General features: G+C 44.6%; 1 protein-coding gene across 3 annotated transcripts in view; it reads right to left on the minus strand.

Annotated features, from left to right (window-relative positions):
- MYOF (myoferlin) overlaps positions 1–26,752 on the minus strand; it is a 160,139-nt gene that overhangs the window by 94,964 nt on the left and 38,423 nt on the right. For all 3 annotated transcript variants that reach the window (XM_007107116.4, XM_055081062.1, XM_007107117.4), the window contains exons 4-12: positions 23,746–23,854; positions 20,637–20,724; positions 7,400–7,566; positions 6,626–6,754; positions 3,443–3,505; positions 3,307–3,357; positions 1,750–1,780; positions 1,166–1,281; positions 395–521 (exon numbers count right to left, since the gene is read on the minus strand). In XM_007107116.4, the coding sequence (XP_007107178.2) occupies positions 395–521; positions 1,166–1,281; positions 1,750–1,780; positions 3,307–3,357; positions 3,443–3,505; positions 6,626–6,754; positions 7,400–7,566; positions 20,637–20,724; positions 23,746–23,854 (881 nt within the window). The remainder of the gene's footprint in view (positions 1–394; positions 522–1,165; positions 1,282–1,749; positions 1,781–3,306; positions 3,358–3,442; positions 3,506–6,625; positions 6,755–7,399; positions 7,567–20,636; positions 20,725–23,745; positions 23,855–26,752) is intronic.

A 26,752-nucleotide genomic window follows, 5' to 3' on the forward strand; every position in this document is an offset into this window, starting at 1 on the left:
ACTGAGCCCACGCGCCTAGAGCCTGTGCTCCGCGACAAGAGAAGCCACCACAATGAGAAGCCCGCACACCACAACGAAGGGTAGCCCCCGCTCGCTGCACCTAGAGAAAGCCCACGCACAGCAATGAAGACCCAACACAGCCAAAAATATATAAAATTTTTTTAAAAAAAGAACGGAGGCCTACTGTAGTCAGGAAGTTATTACCCTAAACTACTGCTAAGAAAGGCAATTAGCATATGCTTCAGTTAATGTCACCTTCAAAAAATTCTTTAAAAAAAGAAAGAAGAAGACAGACATACAGCGGCAGCACCGATCACTATTCAAAGTATAATTTTAACACATCTAATCACGCAGATAGCCGACAATCCTGGGGCAGGATTAAATCGATACGTACTCTGGGGGATGTCCTCCGCTCGGTAGATCTTCAGCAGGAAGGTCACCCATCGGAGGGCAATGCCAGCAGGGAGTAACAAGTTACTCTCCACATCATCACTGTCATTACCACGATCTTGTATCTCAGGCTATTGGGGACACAAGATGACAAATTATACACACAGGAAAGCAGAACTTGAAGAAGCCAAATTGGTGCTTATAAAATAAAACCAATCAGAACTGTTTTCATTAGGATTTCCTGTGTTTTGGGCTTAAGAGTTCAGCACCAATTCAACCTCAAAACTGCTCTGCAAAATCAATGCTCATGTTTCTTGGATCAATACACTACAAGAAAATAATGTATCCTTTTGTAATCTTCTGAGCACTAAATAGTAGAGAAAGAGAGATAGCTCCTGAAGTTCTTCTAATTTCTTTCTGGCCACTGGCTTGCTGCCCAATTTTCTAGGATAACAACTGTCCCCTTAGGTAGCGATGCCTGATTGTGCAAGGGAGCCATGCTCTGTAGATGCAGTGATGCAGGGAAGTCTTAAAAACACACGTATCTTTACTGAACGAAAAACCCACTCATAGACACCAGGAAGGAGCCTAAGTGAGCTGGAATAATAATTCTGTCATGAAGCAAAGAACAACTTCTGGAAAATTGGAGGAACTGGAGGGTTGGAGTTACTGATTGAAAGCTGTGCTCCATTTCACAACTACTGGTGCCCACTGGTAACTCCTAGTCCTCTTTTTTAGTGAAAAAAATGTAGAGGGTAGAGAATTTGGGGCTCACGGGAGGCTCATCTCCGGTTCCCAGGACAAGCATGCTGACTTTCATGTAGCCTTTAGCACCCGAGCTGGTATCTTCAGGGTCATTGAGGAGAAGCCATTTTCTCATGACAGCGTGACCTAAAATAAAGAAGGCGTAAAAGGACAGGGATACTCTAAAGAGAAGCTGACAGGTCTGTGATTTCATCTGTGGTAAGATAAACAAGCATGTCCTCCAATGTGTCTTCATGACATGCCAAATTCCCCAGCTGAGACTCTATATTAATGTCCTCTGCTTTGCCCCTCCCCACCCACGTCCGGCCCTGGTGTGACTTAAACAAGACTCTAAGCTCTATTCACTGGTTTTATACGTTGATTTTGATAAAGTTAAAATGCCCTCAACAAAAGAGAGAAATTATCTATTTGTTACTATTTGGATGATTACCACTAAAAAAAAAAAAGCCATCCATGCTAAACTGCTACTACCATAATTCCCACTAAGTATCCTTTCCTCTTCTCAATCAAGAAAAACATTTTTTTGATTCTCCTTGATCCCTCAAATTTTCTAGATTCTCAGAGTCTTCAAGTTCAGGGGAGAACATTACTTACCAGGTTCATCATAAATGAATCCGACATCAATCTGGTAAAAAATAATTTAAAGTAGTTCAAACAGATTTTAAAATCAGTTTTTTCACTTCTAGAAACCATTGTTATTATTACACTTAAAAATAAGGCTTTTGACTAGACAAATTTCTTTGAGATCCAACATTTCCATCTTACCCTCTCTGTATACCCAATGCCTGGCCTGATGTGTGACACATAGAAGGCTCTCAATCCATCATTTTGAATGAATGAGCTAGTCTTAGAGCTGGCAGAGACATGGTGGCCAATGTGTCCTGGTTTGCTTGAGACTTTTCCCGTAGCACAGAAAGTCTCACATTCTGTGGAAACTCTCAGTCTCAGGCAAACCTGGACTTTGGTCACCCTATGGGAAGTCACCTATCCAATATTCCTCCTCCTTTTTCTCCAACTGATTAATGCTAATGCTAATACTAATACCCACTGATTGGGCACTTCAATATGCCAAGTGCTGTGCTAGGTGCTTTATATATCCTATCTCACCTAGTCTTCACAATGATCCCATTTTACAGACGAAGAAACTAAGGATCACAGAGGTTGACATGTGGCTAGTTGGTGGCAGTGTATGAACACAGGTCTGCCAGACCCAGATCATCTTCTAGGACTTCTAATGACTGGGAGCTCCTTCCTTCAAGAAGCAGCCCAGGGCTTCCCTTGTGGCACAGTGGTTAAGAATCCGCCTGCCAATGCAGGGGACACAGGTTCAAGCCCTGGTCCGGGAAGATCCTACATGCCGTGGAGCAACTAAGCCTGTGCGCCACAACTACTGAGCCTGTGCTCTAGAGCCAGCGAGCCACAACTACTGAGCCCATGCACTTAGAGCCCGTCCTCTGCAACAAGAGAAGCCACCGCAATAAGAAGACCATGTACCGCAATGAAGAGTAGCCCCCACTTGCCACAACTAGAGAAAGCCTGCGCACAGCAACAAAGACCCAGTGCAGCCAAAAAATAAATAAATAAAATAAATTAAAAAAAAAAAGAAGCAGCCCATTCCACGTAGAATTGCTGAGAAGGCACCAACCAAGTCTTTGTCGTTCACTGCAGTGTGAGTTACTTGGAAAAGCATCTTGATTCTCTTCCCTGGTTTGGCTTGCCTTTCATGCTCCAGGTTTACAGTAACTGGCTTTGTAGATAGAGCTCTGGGCCACTGGCAAGTGGAGCCGGGTAATGGGCTTCTTGCCACAGTCAAGCACCCTTCCCTTTGTAGCAGTGCACTGGCTTCCATCCACAGCAGGAACTCTGTGAAGGGCCCTGGTGTGCCAGTTTCTGGGCATCTTGCTTTAGGACACTGGTAAGTGCTGTACTTTGGAAGTTGACTAGACCCAGGTCAGAGGACACTCAACTGGCCTCTAGCGCCCAGGGCATTCATGTCCAGCCTTCAACAACAATCATAGCATCACTGCCTTACACATAACCTTAAGATGTCACCAAGATGGGCATCCTGAGACCTGGCCAGGAATCAGATTCCTCATTATGAAAGTGCCCATCTTTGTTATAAGTTGAATGAAACAGACAGTTGACACCCACCTTAAATTCCCCCATCAGACAATCTGCCCGCAGAGAATGCGAATTATAAACCTGGAAGAAAGGAGAGCAGTGAAAAGATTATCGGCTTCATCTGGCAGTTAGTGAGCGCTACCTTCCTACTCCGTGGCCCCCTTACCCGAATGCTGATGACCTCATCCATCAATTCAGAAGGAGTCAGGTGGACATTGTAGAAAAATAACTGTCGAAATAAGAGAGAAAAATGTTTGAATGTCAGCAGGGGTAGTCTAAGGTTTAGTGGGATCTGATGCTACAATTTGGGGGGGGGCTTCCTAAAATACTACAAGACACAACCCCCAATTAGGTGTGACCACATGAACCCACTGAAGGACCTTGGAAAAGGCCCTCAGGTTAAGTGTCATGAGCTTCAACTTAACCTCTGCATGTCAGAAAAAGGAAAAAAAGTTAAGTAACAACTGTAGTGTTTTTTTAACTAAATAAAATTGTTCATTTGGGACCAGATATCTAGTAGCTAACTAAAGATCTAAGGCAGGGACTTCCTGGTGGCGCAGTGGTTAAGAACCCGCCTGCCAATGCAGGGGACACGGATTCAAGCCCTGGTCCGGGAAGATCCCACATGCCATGGAGCAGCTAAGCCCGAGCGCCACAACTACTGAGCCTGTGCTCTAGAGCCCACGAGCCACAACTACTGAGCCCGCGTGCCACAACTATTGAAGCCCACGTGCCTAGAGTCCGTGCCCCACAACAAGAGAAGCCACCGCAATGAAGAGTAGCCCCGGCTCGCTGCAACTAGAGAAAGCCTGAGCAGCAACAAAGACACAACGCAGCCAAAATATTAACTAATTAAATAATTAAGGAAAAAAAAAGAGATCTAAGGTTATTTCATGTGCTCAAGGCTTGCATGTCTGGAAAGTTGAGGTTAATTCTCTTCCATTTTTAGCACTATTGTTTCTATCCAGTGACTCTCATTTTGTTCTTTCTAACAAAACACCTTTAAAGTCAACTCTGCCCATTAGATAATGTTAGGGCCTCAGTAAAGTCGGTAGAAACCACATTTTAACTCATTGTTACAGTTAAGTTTAAGGTTGATTCCTGGGAAATGAAATTTGGGTATAAAAAAGTTGTACCATAAAGCCAAAGTTTATGTGCTGATAAACTTTTGTCCTAAGAGAGAAAGACTGAGCATTTACTTAAACTGAGACTTGTTTCTACATTTTACTTAGAAATATTTCAAATTCACAGAAAAAAATGAAAATTGTAAATAAACACCATCTTTCACCTATGTTCACCAATTGTCATCATTTTGGGACACTAGCTTTTGGCTTTGTCACTTTTTTTTTTTTAACTGAACTATCTGGAAGAAGGTTCTAGATAACGTAACACTTCACTCCTTAAAAATACATTTGCATGCATCTCCTAAGAGCAAGGATATCTTTTCATAAAACCATAATATAATTATCACACCCAAGAAATTTAACATGAAACATAATCAATTTTCAAATTTCTACAATTTTCCTGAAAAAAGTTCTTTTTAGCTTTTTAAAAATCTAGAATAAAATAAATAAATAAATAAATCTAGGATTCACTCAAGGGTCTTACATTGTATGTGGTTGTTGTATCTTTTTAGTTTCCTTTTATCTAGAACAATACTCCTGGCTTTTTTTTTTTTTTGTGGTACGCGGGCCTCTCACTGTTGCGGCCTCTCCCGTTGCGGAGCACAGGCTCCGGACGCGCAGGCTCAGCGGCCATGGCTCACGGGCCCAGCCGCTCCGCGGCATGTGGGATCCTCCCAGACCGGGGCGCGAACCCGTGTCCCCTGCATCGGCAGGCGGACTCTCAACCACTGCGCCACCAGGGAAGCCCCTCCTGGCTTATTTTTGTTGTTTGTTTATTTCTATCAAGACCAGTTGCTTTGCAGAATATCTCACAATCTGGATTTTTGTCAATTTTTCCTCATTGTTAGATTCAAGTTGACCACTGGACAAGAAATGACACAGATGATGCTGATTACCTACATTATATCACATCAGGACACACATGTCCATTTGTCCCATTATTGGTGATAGCAAGTTTAATCACTTGGTTAAGAATATGTGTGTAAACTAGGGATTTTTTAGTAAAATCCTTTTATTGATTTATGAATTGGTCTGTGAATCAGTTATTTGATTCTTCCCTTTTACCAAGAGATCTAATCTCAAAAGAATTCATTAAAGTGGAAGATTCTGAGCTGGAGATTCCTGCAGAATGAGGCTGAATAAATATTTGTCCTGCCTTATAAACACCTGGATGGGTCCTATGCTCTAGGCATCAGGTCGTTCCAAATCTCATCCTCCCTGCAATCTTGTCTTGTCCTCCAACGTGACTCTCTCCCAGCCTTTCCCGAAGTCCACTTCCAGTGCCCCATCTCCGTGGGCACCCACCTCTGTGTTAGCTTTGACACTACCTAGCTGCCTGCTGTTGCCTGCAATTCATCTAAGAAGTTAGAGGTGAGAATAAGATGGGGCCTTTGAAAAGCTGGGGTCCAGGCTGAACAAAGGGAAAGAAACAGGAGCACCACATGGAAGAAACCGGTTCCTTCCGTGAATAGAGGTCAGAAAAAAACCAACACCAGAGCCAGGGCTGGGATTACAAGCTGTAGGGAACTAAGAGGAACCGTGGTACCAAAGGCCTGGCCTCAGAGACCAGAGCATGAGACCCAAGGAACCTCAGAAATGAATCGCCTCAGCAGAGTAAGGCTGGACTCTGAAAAATTCCCCAAACTTCCCATTTCTCTTCAGAGTCCTAAACGTGGAGTTTTGTGGCACTGAAGACAACTGTCAAGGTATTCAGTATTTTTGAGGGGTGTTGCAGAAGAGGTCAACAGAACAGGCTATAACCTCAGTATGGAGGAAAAAAAAACCCTCTCTGCTCATAATTGCTTTTTTTAACCTATATTATTTTTATAGTCAAGTAGGTTTTGACACCTTTGAAAATCGGGTTACTTAGTTACATGGAGTCACCCCTCAGAGACATCCGCTAATTAAAAAGAGCAAAGGCAGGTGTAAGTGCTTTGTGTGCTCCATCATAAGGGCTGCGAGGACCCATTAGAAAGGTCTCCCTCCAGAAGTTGTTGCAAAACCATCAGAGAGACACTGGCAGCTCTGAGAACCAGCGACAAAGCAGGCCACTCGACTTCAAGACCCAGTGGTTCTTAGCGCAGACCGTTGAACGCCGGAACTTTGTACTGTGTGTGCACAGGTGTTCCCCTCCCACAGGGAACTGGGGAGAGGTGGGTGGAAGCCGGGAAGGTGCATATAAATAAAACAGACTCACAGAGCAGGACATGCATTCACCTGTTTACCTCATCAAAAAACGGATTGTTCCCTCGCTTGATTCTTGTTCGGTGGGTCTGGCCACAGACGTGGACTTTGACCACAGGCCTGATGTTGTTGCCACTTAACTGCCGGCCCTCGATCACCCAGACACGGATCTGCAAGCACAGGAGGGGAGTCGTCACTGAGCCTTTCCCAGCACGGCATGTAAGAGAATCCTCAGGTGTGGCCTCAGCTCGTTCACCTGTCAGGACAGCTGAAACCAGGCCAGCACAGCTTTGCAACGTCCTGTGCTTGCGGACTGGGGGCAGCCACCTGCGCTCATTCTCATGATGGGAACTGGGGTTGGGGTGCAAAAACCAAGATCAGTAGTGGGGTTGCAATAGTCCAGAGCTGGCCCAGGAAAGCACAGGACACGATGGAGGCTGCTGCTCAGACCCCAGCCTCCTTCTTGGTCTTCCTGAGCCCTGAGAGGTACCAACTCACTCCATGGCTGTCTCCCAAGGAAGTAGCCAGAGCTGTGAAAAACACAATACCTGTGACTCTATTCTTTGATTAGCTCTTTCCTACCACCGAAGGGGATTTTATTTCTCTGAAGAGCCTCATGTGGATTGACTACATCTACTGCTGCTTGCAGAAGAAAGATGGGGAGCTCTTCTTATTGGGTTTGTGCCCTGACATCCCTTTTTATTAGTTGAGCCACTGCCCACAGGCAGAAGCTCTTCCAGCAACACCACAATTGCCAGAAGCTGGACAACACAGTGTTAGTACAACGGGAATACGGCCCCTCGGGCTGTTCCTACCTGGAAGTCCTGTGGCTTGTTGGACAGCATCCACCGGCTGTTCTTCCCTTTTGTGAGCCTCCGGGCAAGGTGAGCTTCCGACACCATCCGTCCCGGCCCCCTGCGCCCTTGGACCCTGACCGTACTGTCCAACCCGTCCTCATCACCGCCATCCTCCTCCTCTTCTCCTAAAACACCAAAAAGGGATCAGTCAGAGACGGCCCTCACCCTGCATGCGTCTGAACACTCTGGTTTCCTGGACCCAAGAGGGTTTTCTGTGTTCCGGAGGCAGCAGGTGAAGGAGACACTTCTCGGTGACACTGACTTGGGATGAGTTGTGACTCAGATACAGCTTCTTTAGGAAAATGTGTTCACGTGCATCAGAGCACTCATTCAGGCTGTCTTCAAGGTGACAGGGAGAACGTCAGAGGCCATGGGGAGAGCGAGGAGATGGTGCAAATGGACCCAGCCAGAAATCACTCAGTTCTGACCTGGGAACCCTGCCTGAGGTCAGGGGCCTTCCTGCAGTAGGACGGCAAGGTGGGGAAATGCCGGAGAAAATTGAAGCCTTGCAGGGGATACTTCAACTCCACCCTTCCCACTACAGATCTTTTCTCTAGATCTTTACTCATGAGGTTTTGTACTGTCTCCTTTCTGCCTGAGCCTCCTGATTCTCAAATGCCCTCTCCACCCTCATGGCAGATGAGAAACTCACCCCCAGTTTCTTGCCACGCAGACCAAGCTGGCCGTCATGCTCTCCCTTTGTCCTCCTGGTCTGTCACTTCCATACACATCTGTCCCCTAGCTTCCCTTCACACTCAGGGGGAAAATGTGTTTCAAGTGAACCCCCTCCCCATGCCTGAGATCCCACTCCCTGCTGATTCTTTGGGGACCCCTTAAATGTCCCCCCTTTCAAGTACCTCCAGTGGCTCCTTCCCCATAGGGACCGCCCCTCTGCCTTCAGATATACACAGATCTTTCTCTCCTAAAATAACAAAAATCAACTCTGCCTTCTATATCTCCCCTTTTCATTATTCACAAACTCTTTAAAACTCAATGACAAACTTCAGTTATTTTTTTCTTAATAGACAAAAAGTTTGAACTCCTGGTAATCTGTACAATATAATTTAAGAGAGACTAGAAGACCAACTAACTACCTTATCTAAAAAATACCAGCATTTGCACTTCCCTACCTTTGGATCTTGAACCTCCTCCTTTACAACGCAAAATCACGTGGGAGACAATTTCAATATGGAGTCCTCTGCCAGTCACTCACGTCATAGTATGAACTAGTTCCATCAGATCGCCGTGTAGCACGGCTCTTAAAGCTTGGGCTTTGGAGTCATGCTGTTTGGGTTGGAATCCCAGTTTTGAGCTATGTGAGTCTGAGTAAGTCTCTTAATTTCTGTTTCAGTTTCCTCATTTGTAAAAAGGGGGAAATAATAGTATTTACCACTAGGTTATTGTAAAAATAAAATTAATCTATATGCAAAGCCTTTAATACTGTGCCTGGCACAAAGCACAACCCAACAAATTAATCTTTTCTTCCTTTTTCTCCATTTTTTTAGTTTTGTTGAGAAGTCAGTTTAGTTGGAGCACTTCCTAGCAAGCAGTTAAGGGGTGGGGGTGGGGGGCAGTGAGTGAACAGCACAGGGGACAGGGCCTAGAGTAAGACAGGGGCAACCACAAGGAAGTAAAAGGTCCCCCCAATGTGCTTGCCTCAGAGTTCAGTCCAGGAGGAATCTTCCTCCTCACCACCCCTCCATTCATTCTCGTCCCATCTAAGCCCGGCGCCTGTTCTGCAAAGGTCAACCGTGAACCTCTTCTTGCTAAGCTCAGGGCCCTTTTCTGAATCTTCATGCCCCACCTTCCATGGCATTGGACACTAGGGCCCACGCATACTTCTCTGAATTGTGCAGCTCTCCTGCTGGCACTGACTACATATTTTCAGGGTCTTTCGAGGCCCCCCTCTTTGTCTCCAATTCATCAAGTGTGCATTCCCGCTCCGTTCCTCAGCCCTCTGGCTCCTTTGACCCAACATTCTCTGGAGCCACACATCAGTCTTTCAAGGAGTCACAGACCCGCAGAATTTAGACTAGAAGGGACCTTAAAGATCCTCATCTAACCTGCCCCTCACCCCATTTTATAGGTAGAAAAACTGAGGTCCAGAAAGCTGAAGCAACTTGTTAGGTTATTAGGAGCTGAGCTAAAACCAAGACCACATCTTCACCCTCCCCTCACTGGTTTAAGACTGGATCTAGAACCAGGCTGCAGGTGAAGGTGATGCTGTGCTCCTAGTTCCTCAACATCTTTGTCAGGACACCAGGAAACCCCACAGAAGCCACAGGTGGAGAACAGCCACCTCTGCGTGATAACCTGGGCCTCCTCTTCCCTCTTCTTTAAGAGGCTTCGAAAGAAGGGTTTGCCTGGGGCCTGGATCCAAGCTCTCAGAATGTCCTTCCTCTTCTCCACCTGGCGGGCTGCTCACCTCCCTCAAGTTCCAGATGAAATACTGTCTTGCTCTGTCCCCACCACCCCCACCGGATAGACTGAGTCCGCCCTCTCGTGTCTACCACACATTGTTCTATCCAGTCCTCACCAGTCTTGCACCAGTTATTAACCTGTGCGTCTCCCCACTACCTTCCCCTCTTCAGAAGCTGGGGGCTTGCCCTTTTCTTCTTTGCAGCTGCCCTGTGCCTGACACGCACCCTTCTAGTACATAGCAGGGGCTTGACGAATGTGGAATGAGGAAACAAACGAACGAGGACATCCTGACCCCTGCTTGAGCCCTCTCGAGTTCTCCAGCAGTTTGGCAAAGCTCCCGCAGGGCTCGCGGGAGAGGGCACCCAGATGCCAGGGGGCGCTCCTCCCAACCCTGGCACCAGCCTCAGGGAAGCACGGACAGTCAGGCTCCCCTGTGCAAACCAGACTGGGCAATGGCTGGGCCACATGACTTTAAGGCTCCTCCAACAACTAACATGAACTTTCTTGGACCACCTTGGGCCCAAGTGCGATGTCCTCCCTGCTGTGGACTGTTCCACTTGGGGTTGGTGGTTGTTTACGGCAAAAGAAGGGGTAAATCATAGCCCTTTGTGGTGCTGGACTCTGAACAAATCCTCTTTAAGCTCTTGATGGATGTTCCAGAAACAGACTGCAGGTAACAAAGAGCCAATTTCTTCTGGAAATCTCTGCTAGTCAGACTTTGGGCTGAAGGGATGGATCAGAGGGAAACCACACCAAGTCATGTCTACCATCCGCATCTCTCCGTAGCAGCAAAAGGCTGTTTGAGCAGGAAATCACCCCTTTATGTGGCAGGAAGCTGCACAGAATTAAACAATGCTAACACCCTAAGTGTTGCACAAAGAATGACCGGGGCCCTTAGGGCACTGCGAACACACCCTTCTGCACGAGTTGTGAAATTACCCAACATTAGCCACTGAACTGGCGTGCCCCGCCCCGTATTGAGACCCAGGCATGCCCTGGAACACAGCCAAGAGGATCTACAAAGTATGAGTGTTTCATGACCACAGAAGGCAACAGTGTGTTAGGAACTGCCGACTGAATAGGAAGTTGCTGGTTGTCTTTGCTTCCTAGGACTGTTGTACCAAAGTAGCACAAACTGGGTGACTTAAAACAACCAAAATTTATTCTCTGACAGTTCCAAAACCCAGAATTCCAAAATCAAGATGTTGGCAGGGCCATGCTCCCTTAGAAGCCTCTAGAGAAAAAGACTTCCTTGCCTCTTAGTGGCTGGTGGCTCCTGGCAATCCTTGGTGTTCCTTGGGTCATGGCTGCATCACTCTAACCTCTGCCTCTGCTGTCACATGGCCTTCTCCCCTGTGTGTCTGTGGGTCCTCACCTATTCTCCTAAGGACACCGGTCATTGGATTTAGGGCCTGCCCTAATCTAGTATGACCTCATTTAACAGATTACATCTGCAAAGACCCTATTCCCAAAAAAGTTCACATTCTGAGTTTCTGTGTAGACAGGACTCCAGTGGCCATCTTTTGTATCTTTCCAGTTTGTTCTTTCTATGACTCCAGTCCACAGTGTGCAGTCACACAGGCTGCCCCAATCTGTGGACGACATCACATCCCCTGCCCACCCCCTTCATGTCCTTTTCTCCTAACCTGTTAGATTCTGGGATCTAACACTGCAGTCGCTCCTCTAAGTGCCCCTCAGTCCCTCCATTCCCCTCACTTCATCGTACTCACCTGGTTCATTTGACTCTCCACTTACTACACTCATTCACAAAGGTAACTGAACTTGAACACACACCTTACCGACTAGTGTCACTTTAATTTCATGATCTCAAACCTTCAGTGGACTCACAGGATTGACCAGCTATCCTACCATGTTTCCAAAGTACCTATGTCCAAGTTCTCCTAAATCCTGGTTTGAAATGGCCATTGATTAGCTAACAAGGTCAAATCCCTTCACTTTTCTGAACTCCCACCTGTTTTGCACCTTGAAAGCTTCCAACATTCTATCCTTCTCACCATCAGCTAATGACCTTCCTTCTTATTTCACAGAGAAAATAGGCAATCAGGGTGGCCAGGACTTCCCTAGCCAACAGGCTTCTTTATCCAAACACTTCCATGCCTCTCATCTTTTCCACCTAAGCACTAACTGGGCCACTATCCCACCTAATCCTCTTCCATTCCTTGATGGAGACTCCTTTCTTTATGAATATTTTTGCTTTTTTGGGGGTCAATATTTACTATTTCCCCACGGCAACCCTGTTTTTCCAGAATCTTAGAATGCCAGTCTCTGCCTGTGATATTCATTTTGCTTCTCATGACGAGGTCTTGTTAAATGGTCGTACTGGTTAAGGCAGAATTTAATTTACCTTGGGCCAAAGGTCATTGCAAAATCAGGAGAAGGCTGGTATGGTATCATCAGTGTAAGTTAAAAAGTACAAAGCAGAACACGAGAGAGTAAGTTTCTAAGCATGAAAACATTTTGGAGATAATATGCTGATTTAGCTGGAATGTTGAATAATAACTTTGCTGGGTTTCTAACATGTTCGAAGTTATATAAATAAATATCTGCATTCAACCATAAGCAATTCATTACCTTTCACTCTGATTTTTGGGTAAATGGCACTATATGGGCCCTGAGAATCTTCTGGAACAGTTCCAATACATTGACCAAAGCAAAGGTACCATAAAAGTGCCTGTAACCAAACAGTGATGCAAACACAGGCTGGCAGGGAAATTCTGGCAGCATCTACCTTTGACTGATGGAGGTTGTGAGCCAAGCTAGGAAATGCTGCCCAAAGAGCTCTGTCTGGATCAGGACAAGATAATGTTAACCAGATAAAACGCTCAACTCCATGGCTTCTCAAAGTGAGCTCCATAATCAGCCTTCATCAGGATTTCCTGGAAGTTCCTGTTAACCATACAGATTGGGGGGTTCCCCTTCAGATCAGCTAAATTAGACCCTCTGGAGATAGGTGCTGGAAATCTGCACATTTAAAGATTTCCCCCGATGATTTTACTATGTCTCTAAAATTTAAGAACCACTTGTTTATTATCATCACTTTGACTTTCCTAAATATCCTGGGGGGAAAAAAAATGGCCTAATACAAAGCCAATTAGACCTAATCTAATAGGACAAAGCCAATTAGAAACCTAATCGTGGAAACAGTGCCTGCAATGATGTTCTAACACATTGATCATGTTCCAGGGCAGTTCTGAACAAGACAGTCCCTTGTTCAGAAAACTTCCCATGGATCCTCATGGTCTGTTCATCAAGGACAAATGTCTCAGTCTGGCACTCCCGGCCCTCAGGAACATGCTTCCCTTTTACTACTCCTCTGAATGAATCAGTCACTTTGGCCTATACACTAGTGTTCACCAAAATGCCCCTCTTTAACAAAAATTTAAACCATATCTATTGCTCATCCATCATTCACTCATTCATTCAATCAACCATGCATTTATTGGACATTGTGGTTTTCCAAGTGCTGTACTAGGCGGTAAGCATACACAGTTGAAATACACAGCTGAAAAAGCACTTTTTCTAAGAAATTGTTTCCCACATAATAATTAGCTTAGTCTTCCCTTGAGGAATTTATTAGATTCAGCGCTGACCTATAGTTATTCATGTTTATATCTTACCTTTCTACTGAAACACAAGCTCCTGGTGGCAAACAATACCTTTCTCACCTCTGTATGCTCTACAGACAGGTAGCAGTAAATGTTTTCTGAACCAGATTGAACTTAACTTCAAGCAAAGTGACTCTGGTGTTCATGGAATGAAATGAATTTGAAGTGCCCAACTCTGGCTATGAATGTTTTTTGGTATTTTTCTTTTTTTTTTTTTTGCACTTCTAGCATTGAACAATGTATACTTTTAACAGGCTGTTCTTCAAAAATAGATGTGAGATTTTAAAAGTAGTTTATTCTGGCCACGGGGATGTAGGCTCCAGTCAAGCTAAATGACATCTGGCAAATCAAGTTGGCAAAGTAACAGGCTTTCAGAAGGTCAAGCCGGTGGTCTGAGTCAGCCCACCGCTCTTTCATGGGAAAAGTCTCAGAGGCAGGCAATGAAAAGCAGACCTTCTGACACCACACACTTTCAGTTAAGCCACCTATGCCCCAGGCTCTTCAACCTTTGTCATTTTGAAATAAGAGCTTCAGGAAAGCATTCCTTTAAAGGGAACCCCTTAGATACAAGCCAAAGACCTGATCCATGAAAGCAATCATTGATAAGCTGGGCTTCATTAAAATTAAAAGCTTCTGCTCTGTGAAATACAATATCAAGAGAATTAGAAAACGAGACAAGAAGTGGAGGAAACATTTGCAAAAGACACATGTGATAAAGGACTGTTATCCAAAATATACAAACAACTCTTAATCTTAAAACTCAACAATAGGGACTTCCCTGGTGGTGCAGTGGTTAAGAATCCACCTGCCAATGCAAGGGACACGGGTTCGAGCCCTGGTCCGGGAAGATCCCACATGCCGCAGAGCAACTAAGTCCATGTGCCACAACTACCGAGCCTGCACTCTAGAGCCCATGAACCACAACTACTGAGCCTGCGTACCACAACTACTGAAGCCCATGAGCCTAGAGCCCATGCTCCGCAACAAGAGAAGCCACCGCAAATGAGAAGCCTGCACACCTCTATGAGGAATAGCCCCCACTCGCCACAACTAGATAAAGCTCGCACGCAGCAACCAAGACCAAATGCAGCCGAAAAATAAGTTAATTTTAAAAAAATTAACAATAAGAAAACAAACAACCTGTTAAAAATGGGCCAAAGACCTTAACAGAAACCTCACCAAAGATATGCAGTTAGCAAATAAGCATATGAAAAGATATTCCACATCATATGTCATCAGGAAAATGCAAATTAAAACAATGAGATACCACTACACAGCTATTAGAACGGTCAAAATCCAGAACACTGACAACACCAAATGTTGGTGCAACAGGAACTCTCATCCATTGGTGGTGGGAGTGTAAACTGGTACAGCCACTTCAGAAGGCATTTTGGTGGTTTCTTACAAACTACACATACTCTTACCCTATCACCCAGCAATCATGCTCCTTGGCATTTATCCAAAGGAGTTGAAAACTTAGGTCCACACAAAAACCTGCACACGGATAACCTGCACACGGCAAGTTATAGCAGCTTTACTCATAACTGCCAAGCTTGGAAGCAACCAAGATATCCTTCAGTAGGTGAATGGATAAATAAACTGTGGTGCATCCAGACAATGGAGTATTATACAGCACTAAAAAAAAGAGCTATCAAGTCATTAAAAGACTATCAAGTCTATCAAGTCATGAAAAGACATGGAGGAACCTTAAATGCACATTACTAAGTGAATGAAACCAATCTGAAAAGACTGCATACTGTATAATTCCAACTCTGTGATATTCTGGAAAAGGCAAAACTATGGAGATAATAAAAAGATCAGTGGTTACCAAAGGTTGGGGGTGTGTGTGGGAAGAAGACGAATATGCAGAGCACAGATGATTTTTAGGGCAGTTAAAATATTCTGTATGATATTATGATGATAGATATAGACCATTATACATTTGTCCACACCTGTAGAACCAAACGTGAACTCTGAGGTAAATGATGGACTTTGGGCGATTATGATGCGTCGATGCAGGTTCATCCTTTGTAAAAAAAAAAAAAAATGCACCATTCTGGTGAGTGACATTGATAATGGGGAAGGCTATGCATACGTGGGGGCAGAGGGCATTCGGGAAGTCTCTATATTCTTCTCAATTTTGTGGTAAACCTAAAACTTCTCTTAAAAAAGAGTCTTAAAAAAACAAAAAACTAAACCTCACGAACCTCTGAAGTATTCAGTTCCCGTGGTCTATGGTCATAATTAGTTTCTTCAACTTGCAGAGGTGAATTTTCCTGAAAATCTTCACTTTTGTGTCCTATCGTTAACATTTCAAATGTCTTCTTTGCAGATCCCACTATGTGGATGGTAACCTTTAAAATCAGTATCAGTAGTGGTGAACAGTGGTTATCGTAGGTTGCGACTATGAGAGATTTGTATGTTCTTGTGTCTTATATTCCCTGTGATGTTTATATTTTTATAAGCAGATATGCTTTTGAACTCAAAAAACACCCCCAATGAGTTCATGTTTTAAAATTTGAAAAGATCTATTGATATTTAAATTAGAGGGAGTGGACTCGTTACTTTTATACAAAATGGTAAAGATTTTTAGAGTCAATTTAAGGAAAGTGAAAAAAACCAATTTCTTGGCCAGATGTTCTGTTTATGTTAAGGTCCGTGATGGCAGGAGGTGTGGCTGCCTTGCTGTTATTTCTGTCTCATGTTTATTGCTCTTATTTCCCCCAAGACTGTAAGGTGTTGGTTTTTTTTCCTTAGTGTCTTCCCTAACATGGAGTTGTACTAAGTACTCAAAGATATCTTTGCTTAGCTGAATTGTCACATTAAGACAAAAAAAGTTTTATCTTAAAACATCCAGATAGGGACTTCCCTGGTGGTCCAGTGGTTAAGAATCCGCCTTCCAATGCAGGGGACGCAGGTTAGATTGGTCAGGGAACTAAGATCCCACATGCTGTGGGACAACTAGAGAGCCCGCATGCCACAACTACTCAGCCCGTGAGCTCTGGAGCCCACGCACTGCAATGAGAGATCTCACGTGCTGCAACTAAGACCCTATGCAGCCAAATAAAAAAAAAGTTTAAAAAAAAAATCCAGATAATCTAGGACATTAAAAGATTTTTTTAAGTTTCTTTTAGCCAGATTATAAAATCATTATTCACCACGCCACCAGCTGTGGTGAATGTTAATCTCATAGAACAAAGATGGCACTTCCAGATCAAAGAAACCTGTTCATTTTTCAAATAAATAAATTTCACTTTGTCATTTCACACTTAAACATAAAATTGCCCTGCGGACACAGCTCATTTGCAGGCCAGCACTTGCTAACATTCTTTGAAATCCAAATAAAAGGAACCCAAGTTCTGGCTCATCTCCTATCTCCGTCCAGCAGTATCAGGTATTAAAAAGAACTTCTGAGGCAGACCTTGGCCACCTGCCATTGGAACCCGCTGAAAATCAGCTAGCTTCCTAAGAGGATGGGGGACTCAGTCCACATGCACTGCTGGAGCTTGACTTGTGCTGCCAAGACAAACCCTGAGGTGAGGAGAAGGAGCCTTGGGCAAAGGGAGCCTGGATGGCAAGGGTTTTCTCCCCAGTGGGTTTAAAATGTCAAGAGTTGGTGCTTTTCTCATTTCTAAGGAAGCAGTCTTTGCTCCGAGGAAATGGCGTGTTTTCTGAGCTTGGGCTTACAAGGGTCCATCTTAGGAGATGGGACCTCCCCCTATACTCCCAACAGCTTGATAAATTGCTCATTCTCGAAGCCTTCCTGGTCCATTAGGACACAACCCACTCCCCTTTTTTAAGATATTTAACAAAAAAGCATTTAGTCATCTCAACATGACTCTGAGCCAAACCAGATCATTCTTTTCTAATAACTCTGCTTTTTAGAGGAAACAATTTGAATGTTCATACAGACTGTGGCACTCAACTGAGCTCATAACTACAGCTACCCAGAACCGTTTTTGTGATAATAATAATAATAAAGACCACATTAAGGTAGAACTTACTCTATGCCAGGCACTGGGCTAAGTGCTTTCTATGCATTATCTCATTTAATCCTTGCAACCACTTCATGATGTGCTACAGTTCTCCCCCACCTTACAGTAGAGTAACCGAGATTCAGACAAGTTTAGTGACTTACCCAAGGTCACACAGCTAATTAACAATAGACGCAGAATCTAACCTAGGCTAGTGTGACCCCAAAGCCCTTGCTCTTATCCATAATGTTACACCTTCAGAAAAAAAAAAGTCTTGTCTCCAAACCTGGACTGAAAGCTCCTGGAGGGGAGGAGCTGTATTTTAAAGAATTACCACCCTCACTGCAGCATTGAGCAATGGGTAAGGAAACCCAGCAACCAATTTCTTTACTCCATAAATACTAAGAGGTTGTGTGACGCCAGTTCACCGTAAACTATAAGTTTACTCTTTCTACTTGAATGAACCTCAGTGCTATTTTTTTCCTAAAGGCCCGGCTCAAGGGGTACCTCAAAAGGGCCCATTTAACATTTTGGCTCTTGAAATGGAATAAACATAATGAAACTGTCTTTTATCTACCAGTATACAGGGCTGAATAGCGTCCTCCCCAAAGTCTTGCCCATCTGTAACTTCAGAATGTGATCTTATTTGGAGATAGGGTCTTTGTAGATGTAATCAAGTTAACCTGAGAGGACACTGGATTAGGGTGGACCGAATCCAATGACTGGTGTCCATATAAGACGTGAGAAATTTGGACATGGACACACAGAGAGAACACTGTGTGATGACAGGCAGGGACTGGAGTGATGGGTCTACAAGCCAAGGGACACCAAGGATTGGCAGCAACCACCAGAAGCTAGGACAGAGGCATGGAACAGAATTTCCCTTAGAGTCCTTGATTTCAGACATCTAGCATCCAGAACTGCAGGAGGATAAATCTCTATAGTTTGAGCCACCCAGTTTGTGGTACTTTATTACAGCAGCCTTAGGAAACTAGTAAATAGGATCTGGCTTAGGAAAAATATCAGTGTAAGAAAAGGCACCCTGGTCCTCCCAGTTCAGAGGCTACACCGGATAGCCCACCAGTTGGGGCTGCCTTTTTGGGCCCGAAAGTACCTACTGTCCTTCCCAGGCCAAAGCAAACACTGGTGATAGCGGCCATCAGCAGAAGAGAAAGAAATTGGTCGGACCGCTTGGTTCAGCCCCGGCTGGCGTGCTGCTCAGGACTGCGCTGTTTCCTCTGTGGTGTATCTGTCATCACTGCTCTGGCAGCAAAGGGGGCCACAGATGTTCTCAAGCCACCACAGGGCCCTTGCGGGGCCGAGAGTGTCCAAGGACAGAGCAGCGTGCCCGGGGTGCCAGTGGGCAGACGGTGAAGGCAGAGCGCATTGCTGATGTGCTGGTACCCTTATAAGAGGTAAGGGGCTATGTCAGTCCCAAATGTCCCCAAGGAAGAAGGGGCCAGGTGACCCATGCTGGACACACAACTACATGGTCAATTAATGGGCCCAATCCTTAATATCGGGCCGTCTGTGGGCTGGGAGACCAGGGGCCATGGCTGAGAGGGGGCCGAGGCAGACAAGAAGTCACACAGGAAGGGGGCAGAGCATCACAGGGCAGGAAGGGAGGTGCTGCCACAGGTGCCAGGAAGACCCCTCAGGTGGCCAGAGAGCTGAGTTCAGAGCCAAGAAAAACTCAGAGAAGCCAGGACCGGAGGAACCAGGCCTGGCAGGAACCAGGGCCAGGGTGCCCTCCCAGGAAGAGGGATTTCAAGGTGGGGCGAGTGGGCCCTCCCTCCCTGGGGCGCATGCCAAGGCTGGGAAGACGGGGGTGTCTGGTGAGACCCCTCGGCGCAGAGGAAGCCACAGAGACACGTCTAGCATCCCGTCACCCTGGAAAGACGCTAAGAGGAGGTCGGACTCAGCTGCGTGAAAGGCCTGACTGTCTTGTAGGCTGCCCTCCACCTGCGGCCCAAAACCCACCCCGAGTCCCACGCCCCAACCCCATCCAAAGCAGCACCTGATGGCCCTGAATGACCCACAACTCACGTCCGTGAACAAGGAGCACAAGGTGGGTTGTGCGGCAGGAAGCACTTGGTTAAAGGACCGAGGGGCTGTTCGGAGGCGGGACGGGGTCAGGGCCAAGGGAGAGAGAGGCTCCAATCCAAGGGCTCCGACCACGAGACTGGCGGCTGAGAGCGCAGCCTGGTGATGGCACATTTAGGAGGTGAAGACACGTGAAGAGAGTAGAGGCCACTCCTGAGACTCACAACCAGGCAACAGTGTATGGGGTGCAAGCTACAAACCCAAAGCAAAGCCCTGCCTGGGACCTTCTGCTGGACGGGCTCACGGGAGGCTGCTCAGTCATGTAACCAAGCAGGACCCTATGAGGCCTTCCCAGAATAGACCCCGCCCATGTCCTCCGCCTGCCTTTTGTCTGTAGAAAAACTTTAGACATTTAACCAGAGAAGTGAGAAAATGCAGAAAGGAAGAACAACAGCCAAGCAAGGCAAAATAATAATACTTTAGCCGTTAAACAAAGTCAGGGACCTTTAGTTCTTCCTCAAGGACTACAGATACTATTCTGAGCCGTGTCCTTTGAGCTGTTTTGCAGATACTGAAACCCCCCGCCAGGTGGAAGAAGTTAACTGTAGGCTGCCCACAAGCCCGCAGACCCCCGACCCGTTGGAAACAGGCGGTTGATGATGCGGACTCCCAATTACCTCACCACCAACCAATCAGACGAATGCCCACGAGCTGATCACGCCCTGCTCCTTGAACGTTATAAGATTCCTCACTACCCCCTCCAGGGTGGGACACACAATCTTGAGCGCATTAGCCCGCTGTGGCTCCGTTTACCTGGCAAAGCAATAAAGCTATTTCTTTCTACTTCACCCAAAACTCTTGTCTCCAAGATTTAATCTGGCACCGGTATTCTGTCACCGAATTTCGGCAACAGTAAAGGACTGTCTTGCTGTCCCCTCTCCTTTGAAGGGCATTTGGTAAACTCTTGTAATGTCCAGCTCAGGGCAGCTCCACCTGCCCCATGGGGCCCTGTCTAGGTGGGCAGGGAGCTACAGAGAATATAGAGACAAGGAGAGCTTGCTTGGAGAGTCCTTGTGTGCCATTAGTACATCCCCCCTGGTGTGGGCGGGGCCTTCAGGAGGGTCAGCTTACCTCCCAAGCCTGGCACGCTGGTCCCACTGGGGTCATCCGGATGTGGAGCTGAAGGTGGATCATAGCCGATCACCAGGTCAATGGTGGCCTGGGTAGAAAAAATTCATTGCAGACAGAATCAGTGCAGGGCATCAGAATGCTACAGACTCAACACAAACCAATTCAGCAGGAGTAAAAGTTCTAGCAGGGGTGTGCAGGGGGACGGGAAAGTGAGAAGAGAAAGAGAGAAGGATGACACACCCTCCACTGTTTATATCTTCCCACCGTGTGAGCCCAGGTGGAGTGGGCGCACCTGGGAAAGCAGTTAACTGGTACAGGTTGCCAAGTGTATCATTGCTAAGGGGCAGCCTCATAACTGGAGGAAAGTTTTGTGACAAGGAAGCTTGAACTTGTAACAAACCTCCTTCCTAGGCTGGAGATGGCCTCCAATCACAGAATTACAGTCACAGAGGATCATTCTAAGTGTTTAAGTTTTTTGTTTGCTCATTGACGTCTTTGTTAATTGCTGAAATTTATTTTCACACTTCTCTCCAAAAAGAGTTTTAAGTGACTGACAAAAAGTTATAAAACGATGTGATTCATAAAATGGGGTTCAAAAAAAGGGAAACAAGTCTGATTCAAGAGGAAACAAAGATGCAAAACATGAAGTTGAAGATAAGTGCCATCCCTCTTGCATTAAATCTGACCGCAAGTTGGCTAGAAGCCAAGGCAAGAAGGAGAACATAAAATGTTATAGACCTTTCATTATCAGAAAGGAAGAAACATACTAACTCATTACAGGAAATAAAATTATTCCCATTTTTTAAAAATCTGAGTTAAATTTCTCACATGGGGCATGATTTTAGGGCAGGGTTTCCTATACTTTCATATTTTATGAACCGATAAAATTTCAAAAACGTTTGCGAGGGGGACTCAACATAGAGTCGCTAATTTTTATTTTGCCCAACACATGCCCTCAACTACCATCTACTACTATAATCATTTCACAAAATCAAGGACTTTTAACAGCAAAAATGCGGAAGGATAAACCTCAAAATAAAAGAATTCCTTTAAAAATAAGAATGGCGCACACACACACACACACACACACACACACACACACACCCAGGTTATCAGATAAAATGCAGGACATAAAATTTGGGACATATTTATACTACGAAATTGTTCATTGTTTATCTGAAATTCAAATTTAAATGGGCATCCCACAATTCCATTTGCTACTTTGCTACACCTGGTAAACTCTAACACACACACACACACACACACACACACACACACACACACACACACAATTGCCCTGTTTTCTCCCATCTGTCTGCTCATTAGTAAACACTCCCTCATGGATCAGCACATTCTTTGCCAACTTAAGAACTATGACCTGGGAGACACTGAACAGGATAATAAATGATGCCTCTGACAGCAGTTTCTTGGCAAATATAGAATCATAAGAGCAGCGTCTCATGGCTACAACCAGGCCACAATAGGAACACCGAATGCAATAAGGGGCTCAATTGCCAAACTTGAAGAATCCACCTTTCAAACCCTAGAAGAGTCCATGAATGGCTCGACCTCTGTATCAATGGCTTCCCAATAACTTCAGGATCCTCAGAGGTGCTCCAGGCCCTCTTACAGGGGTAAGGGGATAGCAGGGGGCCAGGCCCGAGGCCCTCACTCTTACTTACTCCATTCAATGACTACAATTCTGCCATTTCAGGGTTCTACATATGCTTTCTTCTCTACTTTAAAGAGGAAAAAAACAGCCAGAAAAATCACTGACTTGTACCATCTTCCCTTAGTATCAGCATACAGCATACCTTGGGGTAGATAGACGATAGCTGACATTCTGAATTTACATTTTATGATTAGAATGCTAATTCACAGCAAACCTATAAGTTTTGGAGACTAGACCAGCAAAACTGACATTCCTAATGGGCATTAATGCAGTCTTGCCTTCAGGGATGGCCTCTTTTAAATTTTCTCCCTTTGCCCAGGCTCCCAAGCAAAATATTGACAAATTGTTTGGAAAACGAAGGGGTCAGAGATTAACAGGGCAAGCATATTAGCTTTATGAGTGCTTGTTAGCAATCTTAAGAAATCTGAAAGTTGTGATGCTAGAGTCAATTTTTTTAAAAGTGCACTTGAAAAAGAGTGCACTTGAAAAAGAGTCTCTCTTCTGGTCTCATATCAGACAATATCAGTGTGTACTTGTTTAGAGAGGCTGTGATCAGAAAACATTCAGCTGCCAATGGAATAATAAAGACCATGGGGACCTCCTTGGTGGCTCAGTGGTTAAGAATCCTCCTGCCAATGCAGGGACCAAGGGTTCGAGCCCTGGTCCGGGAAGATCCCACATGCCGCGGACCAGCTAAGCCTGTGCGCCACAACTACTGAGCCTGTGCTCTAGAGCCCGCAAGCCACAACTACTAAGCCCACGCGCTGCAACTACTGAAGCCCAGGCACCTAAAGCCTGTGCTCCGCAATAAGAGAAGCCACTGCAATGAGAAGCCCGTGCACCACAATGAAGAGTAGCCCCCGCTCTCCGCAACTAGAGAAGGCCCGTACACAGCAATGAAGACCCAACGCAGCCAAAAATAAATAAATAAACTTAATTTTTAAAAAAATCATGATATTAACATCTTGATATTCTGGTCTAATATTAATGAATTACCTTCTATAGAATGCTTCAAAGAGTATCTGATACACACAGCTACACTCACCATACAAATGTTAACAACCAAGTGAATATGCCCAGAGCTGTACCAAGAGAGGGTCCCACTCACGCTATAGCATTCTGCCATAGAAAATCAAGTTTATCTACTTTGTAGTTCTGTCAATATGAGTACAGGTTGAGGCCATATCATTTGTAAATGCACCTATTTATCTCAAAACCAGTAGGGAGAAAAAAAAAAAAAAAAAACCAGTAGGGAGTGTGTGTGTGTGTGTGTGTGTGTGTGTGTGTGTGTGTGTGTGTGTGTGTGTGTGTGTGTGTGTGTGTGTGTGTGTGTGTGTGTGTGTGTAGTGAGCTACTTATAATTTCACTCTCTTGTCTTAATGAACCTTTGCAAAGCCATCTCACTTCAAAGTCATTCAACAAGAGGGAAATGCTCACCCCAGTCTCTTGCCCCCTTTCGTTTAGCAGGGAGATGAGTTTGTAGGGCAGCGACCGGCTCTGGTCACCGATCAGGTCTTTCAGGGCTACGGTAGCCGTGCCAATTAACCTGCAGGGGAAAGGAAAAAGCACACAGTAACCCACATAAGAGGCATGTTTCCATTTCCACACTGGACCTCCCGATCCTCTTCCTATTCATCTGCGAGAATTAAAATCACTCATAATGAAGCGTGGGCCATTTTGTGCTCTCCCTAGCAGGGTATTTTGGCAGTAACCATCACACATCAGCCACCACGTCTCCACAACAAGTAGACATTTCAAGAGTCAAACTATGGTGCCTGTGAAATTTCAAATCACAAATGAGATCGATGGGTGAGAGACAAAGACTGAATATAACCTCGAAGAATACAGGAAGAAAGAAAAGTAGGACAAAGTTTAGGCATTCTTCTGTAATGGACATTTAAAAGGAGGACTCATAAAACATTGTCCACTGTAACCTGTTAATATGTTGCAATACAGAACAAAAGGGAGTTTAAGGTAGCAGAGGGAATTAAGGTTGCTAATCAGCTGACCTTAATATGATTAGACTGGGCCTACCCAGATAATCCAGGATTGAAAGTAGAAGAGGGAGACAGAAGAGTCAAGAGACTTGCAAGAAACACTCAACAAGCTGTCACTAGTTTGAAGGGACCACAAGCCAAGGAATGCAGGCGGCCTCTAGAAGCTGGAAAAGGCAAGAAAATGGATTCTCCCCTAGAGCCTCCAGAAGGAATACAGCCCAGCTGACACCTTCATTTTGAAGGTAAGCCCACTGGACTTCAGACCAGTAGAGCTGTAAGGTGGTAAAATTGTGACGTTTTAAGCCACTAAGTTTGTAGTAATTTAAAGCAGCAACAGAAAATTAATACAGGTCTCATGCAGAAGTTTTTCTCACTTTCACCTTATTTCCTAAAATTTTTTGATTTTTGTTTGCTTGCTTGTTTTGATTCCATCATCCTTCATGTAGGTAGTAGCAGTAGTAAACTTCATCTCATGTAGGCCATGGTCTTCAGAGACTGGCTAATTGATTTAGTAATGGGCTGGGGAAATCACACAAGAACATAGAAAATCTAAGCTTCCACCTGGGCCAGGTAACACATGGTTCAGAAGCTGCTTTGGTGTAACGGATACCTGACCGAATGTGAAAGTCCGAGTCCAGGTTAATGGAAGAGCGCTAGGAATTCACTGACTCAGGCCTGGGCACTGATGCTGTCTGATGTGTACAGCCTCAACGTAGAAGAAATGACTTAAAAGTGCACAATTTGTAAATTTGCCGACTGATTTTCATTTGAATAGTATCCTATAGTAAAAGTGGTATAGGAAATAATTTTAATGGAAATAGTTTTGTGAAATAAAGGCCACTTGGGAACATTTGAGCAATAAAAAAAACCAACATTGTCCACTGTAAAAACATCCCCAGTAAACCTTCTTGCAGTGTAAATAGGTTGCTAGTTTACTGACGGGGTAACTTGTTAACTCACATGCTGTGCAGCATCATTCAAAAGTTGGATGTGTGCACTTCTTTCTCTTCCTGGACCCCAAGGGACTATATTCAGCCTCTACCACTTACCCATCCACCTCTTATTTTTTTGTTATATTCTTTCATTTGTTTTATTTTTTAGATTCCACATATAAGTGATAACATACAGAATTTTCTTTCTCTGTCTTACTTCAGTCACTAAGCATAATACCCTCCAGGTCCATCCGCGTTGTTGCAAACAAGAAAATTTCATTCTTTTTTATGGCTGAGTAATATTCCATTGTGTATATGTGCCACATCTTTTTTAATCCATTCATCTGTCGATGGAACTTAGCTTGCCTCCATATCTTGGCTATTGTAAATAATGCTGCTATGAACATTGAGGTGCAGATATCTTTCTGAAATCGTGTTTTTATTTTCTTTGAATATATACCCGAGTGGAATTGCTGGGTCCTATGGTAACTCTATTTTTAGTTTTTTGAGGAACCTCCATACTGTTTTGTTTTGTTTTTACAGTGGCTGCACCAATTTACATTCCCACGAACAGTGTAAAAAGATTCCCTTTTCTCCACATCCTTGCCAACGTTTGCTGCTTGCGGTCTTTTTGATGACAGCCATGCTGACAAGTGTGATGTGATATCTTATTGTGGTTTTGACCATCTACCTCTTAGCGCACATAACATACTGGTACAGAAGTACATCTGTGTCCCTCCTTACTAGAGTGAAGCTCCTGAAAGGCAGGGATTGTTTCCTGTTCTGTTCATTCCTCTAACCCCAGTGCTTGGAACATAGTTTGCTTATTAATAGATATTTACTGAATGAAGGAAAGAAACATTTTTGTAGTTAGGGCACATGATCAAAAAAATTTATAGAACATACATCCCCAGGGAGTTGGTCAATATAAAAGTGTAACCTGTGGAATACAGTCTGTAAATTGGGGTTATAACGCATAACATGGTATGAGAGTGGGTGAACTGAAGGAGTTCCCTTTGTGAAATGCAATTAAAAAGCAAAGAGAGTCCAGGGGTGTGCTCTCAGTATAGATACTGAAAAAGGAAAAGAGAAATAGTAAGAATTTTTAAGTGCTATTTACTTATATCTTGTCTATATTTGCAGCGACTTATACTAACAATAGCAGATATGATAGCCTGGAATATCATTAGCATCAAGTAGAAAACTAAACATCAAGTCCTCAAAATGATAGGAGAGATTCCTTATACCACAAACCCCGTGGTGAAGAAACCGTAGTTGAGAATAAAAATAGCTCTGGGCTTTCAGTCAAAAACAATAATCAGGAAAGATCCCCCTGTGGAGAAATATTCATTTTATTTAAAAATGTTGTACATTTTGTTTTAAAATCAGGAAGTGAAAGTTGATGTCAACATAGACACATTATTTTTTTTTTTTTTTTTTTTTGGTGGTATGCGGGCCTCCCTCTGTTGTGGCCTCTCCCGTTGCGGAGCACAGGCTCCGGACGCGCAGGCTCAG

Source organism: Physeter macrocephalus, chromosome 20, assembly GCF_002837175.3.
Source record: "Physeter macrocephalus isolate SW-GA chromosome 20, ASM283717v5, whole genome shotgun sequence".
NCBI classification, from domain to species: Eukaryota; Metazoa; Chordata; class Mammalia; order Artiodactyla; family Physeteridae; genus Physeter; species Physeter macrocephalus.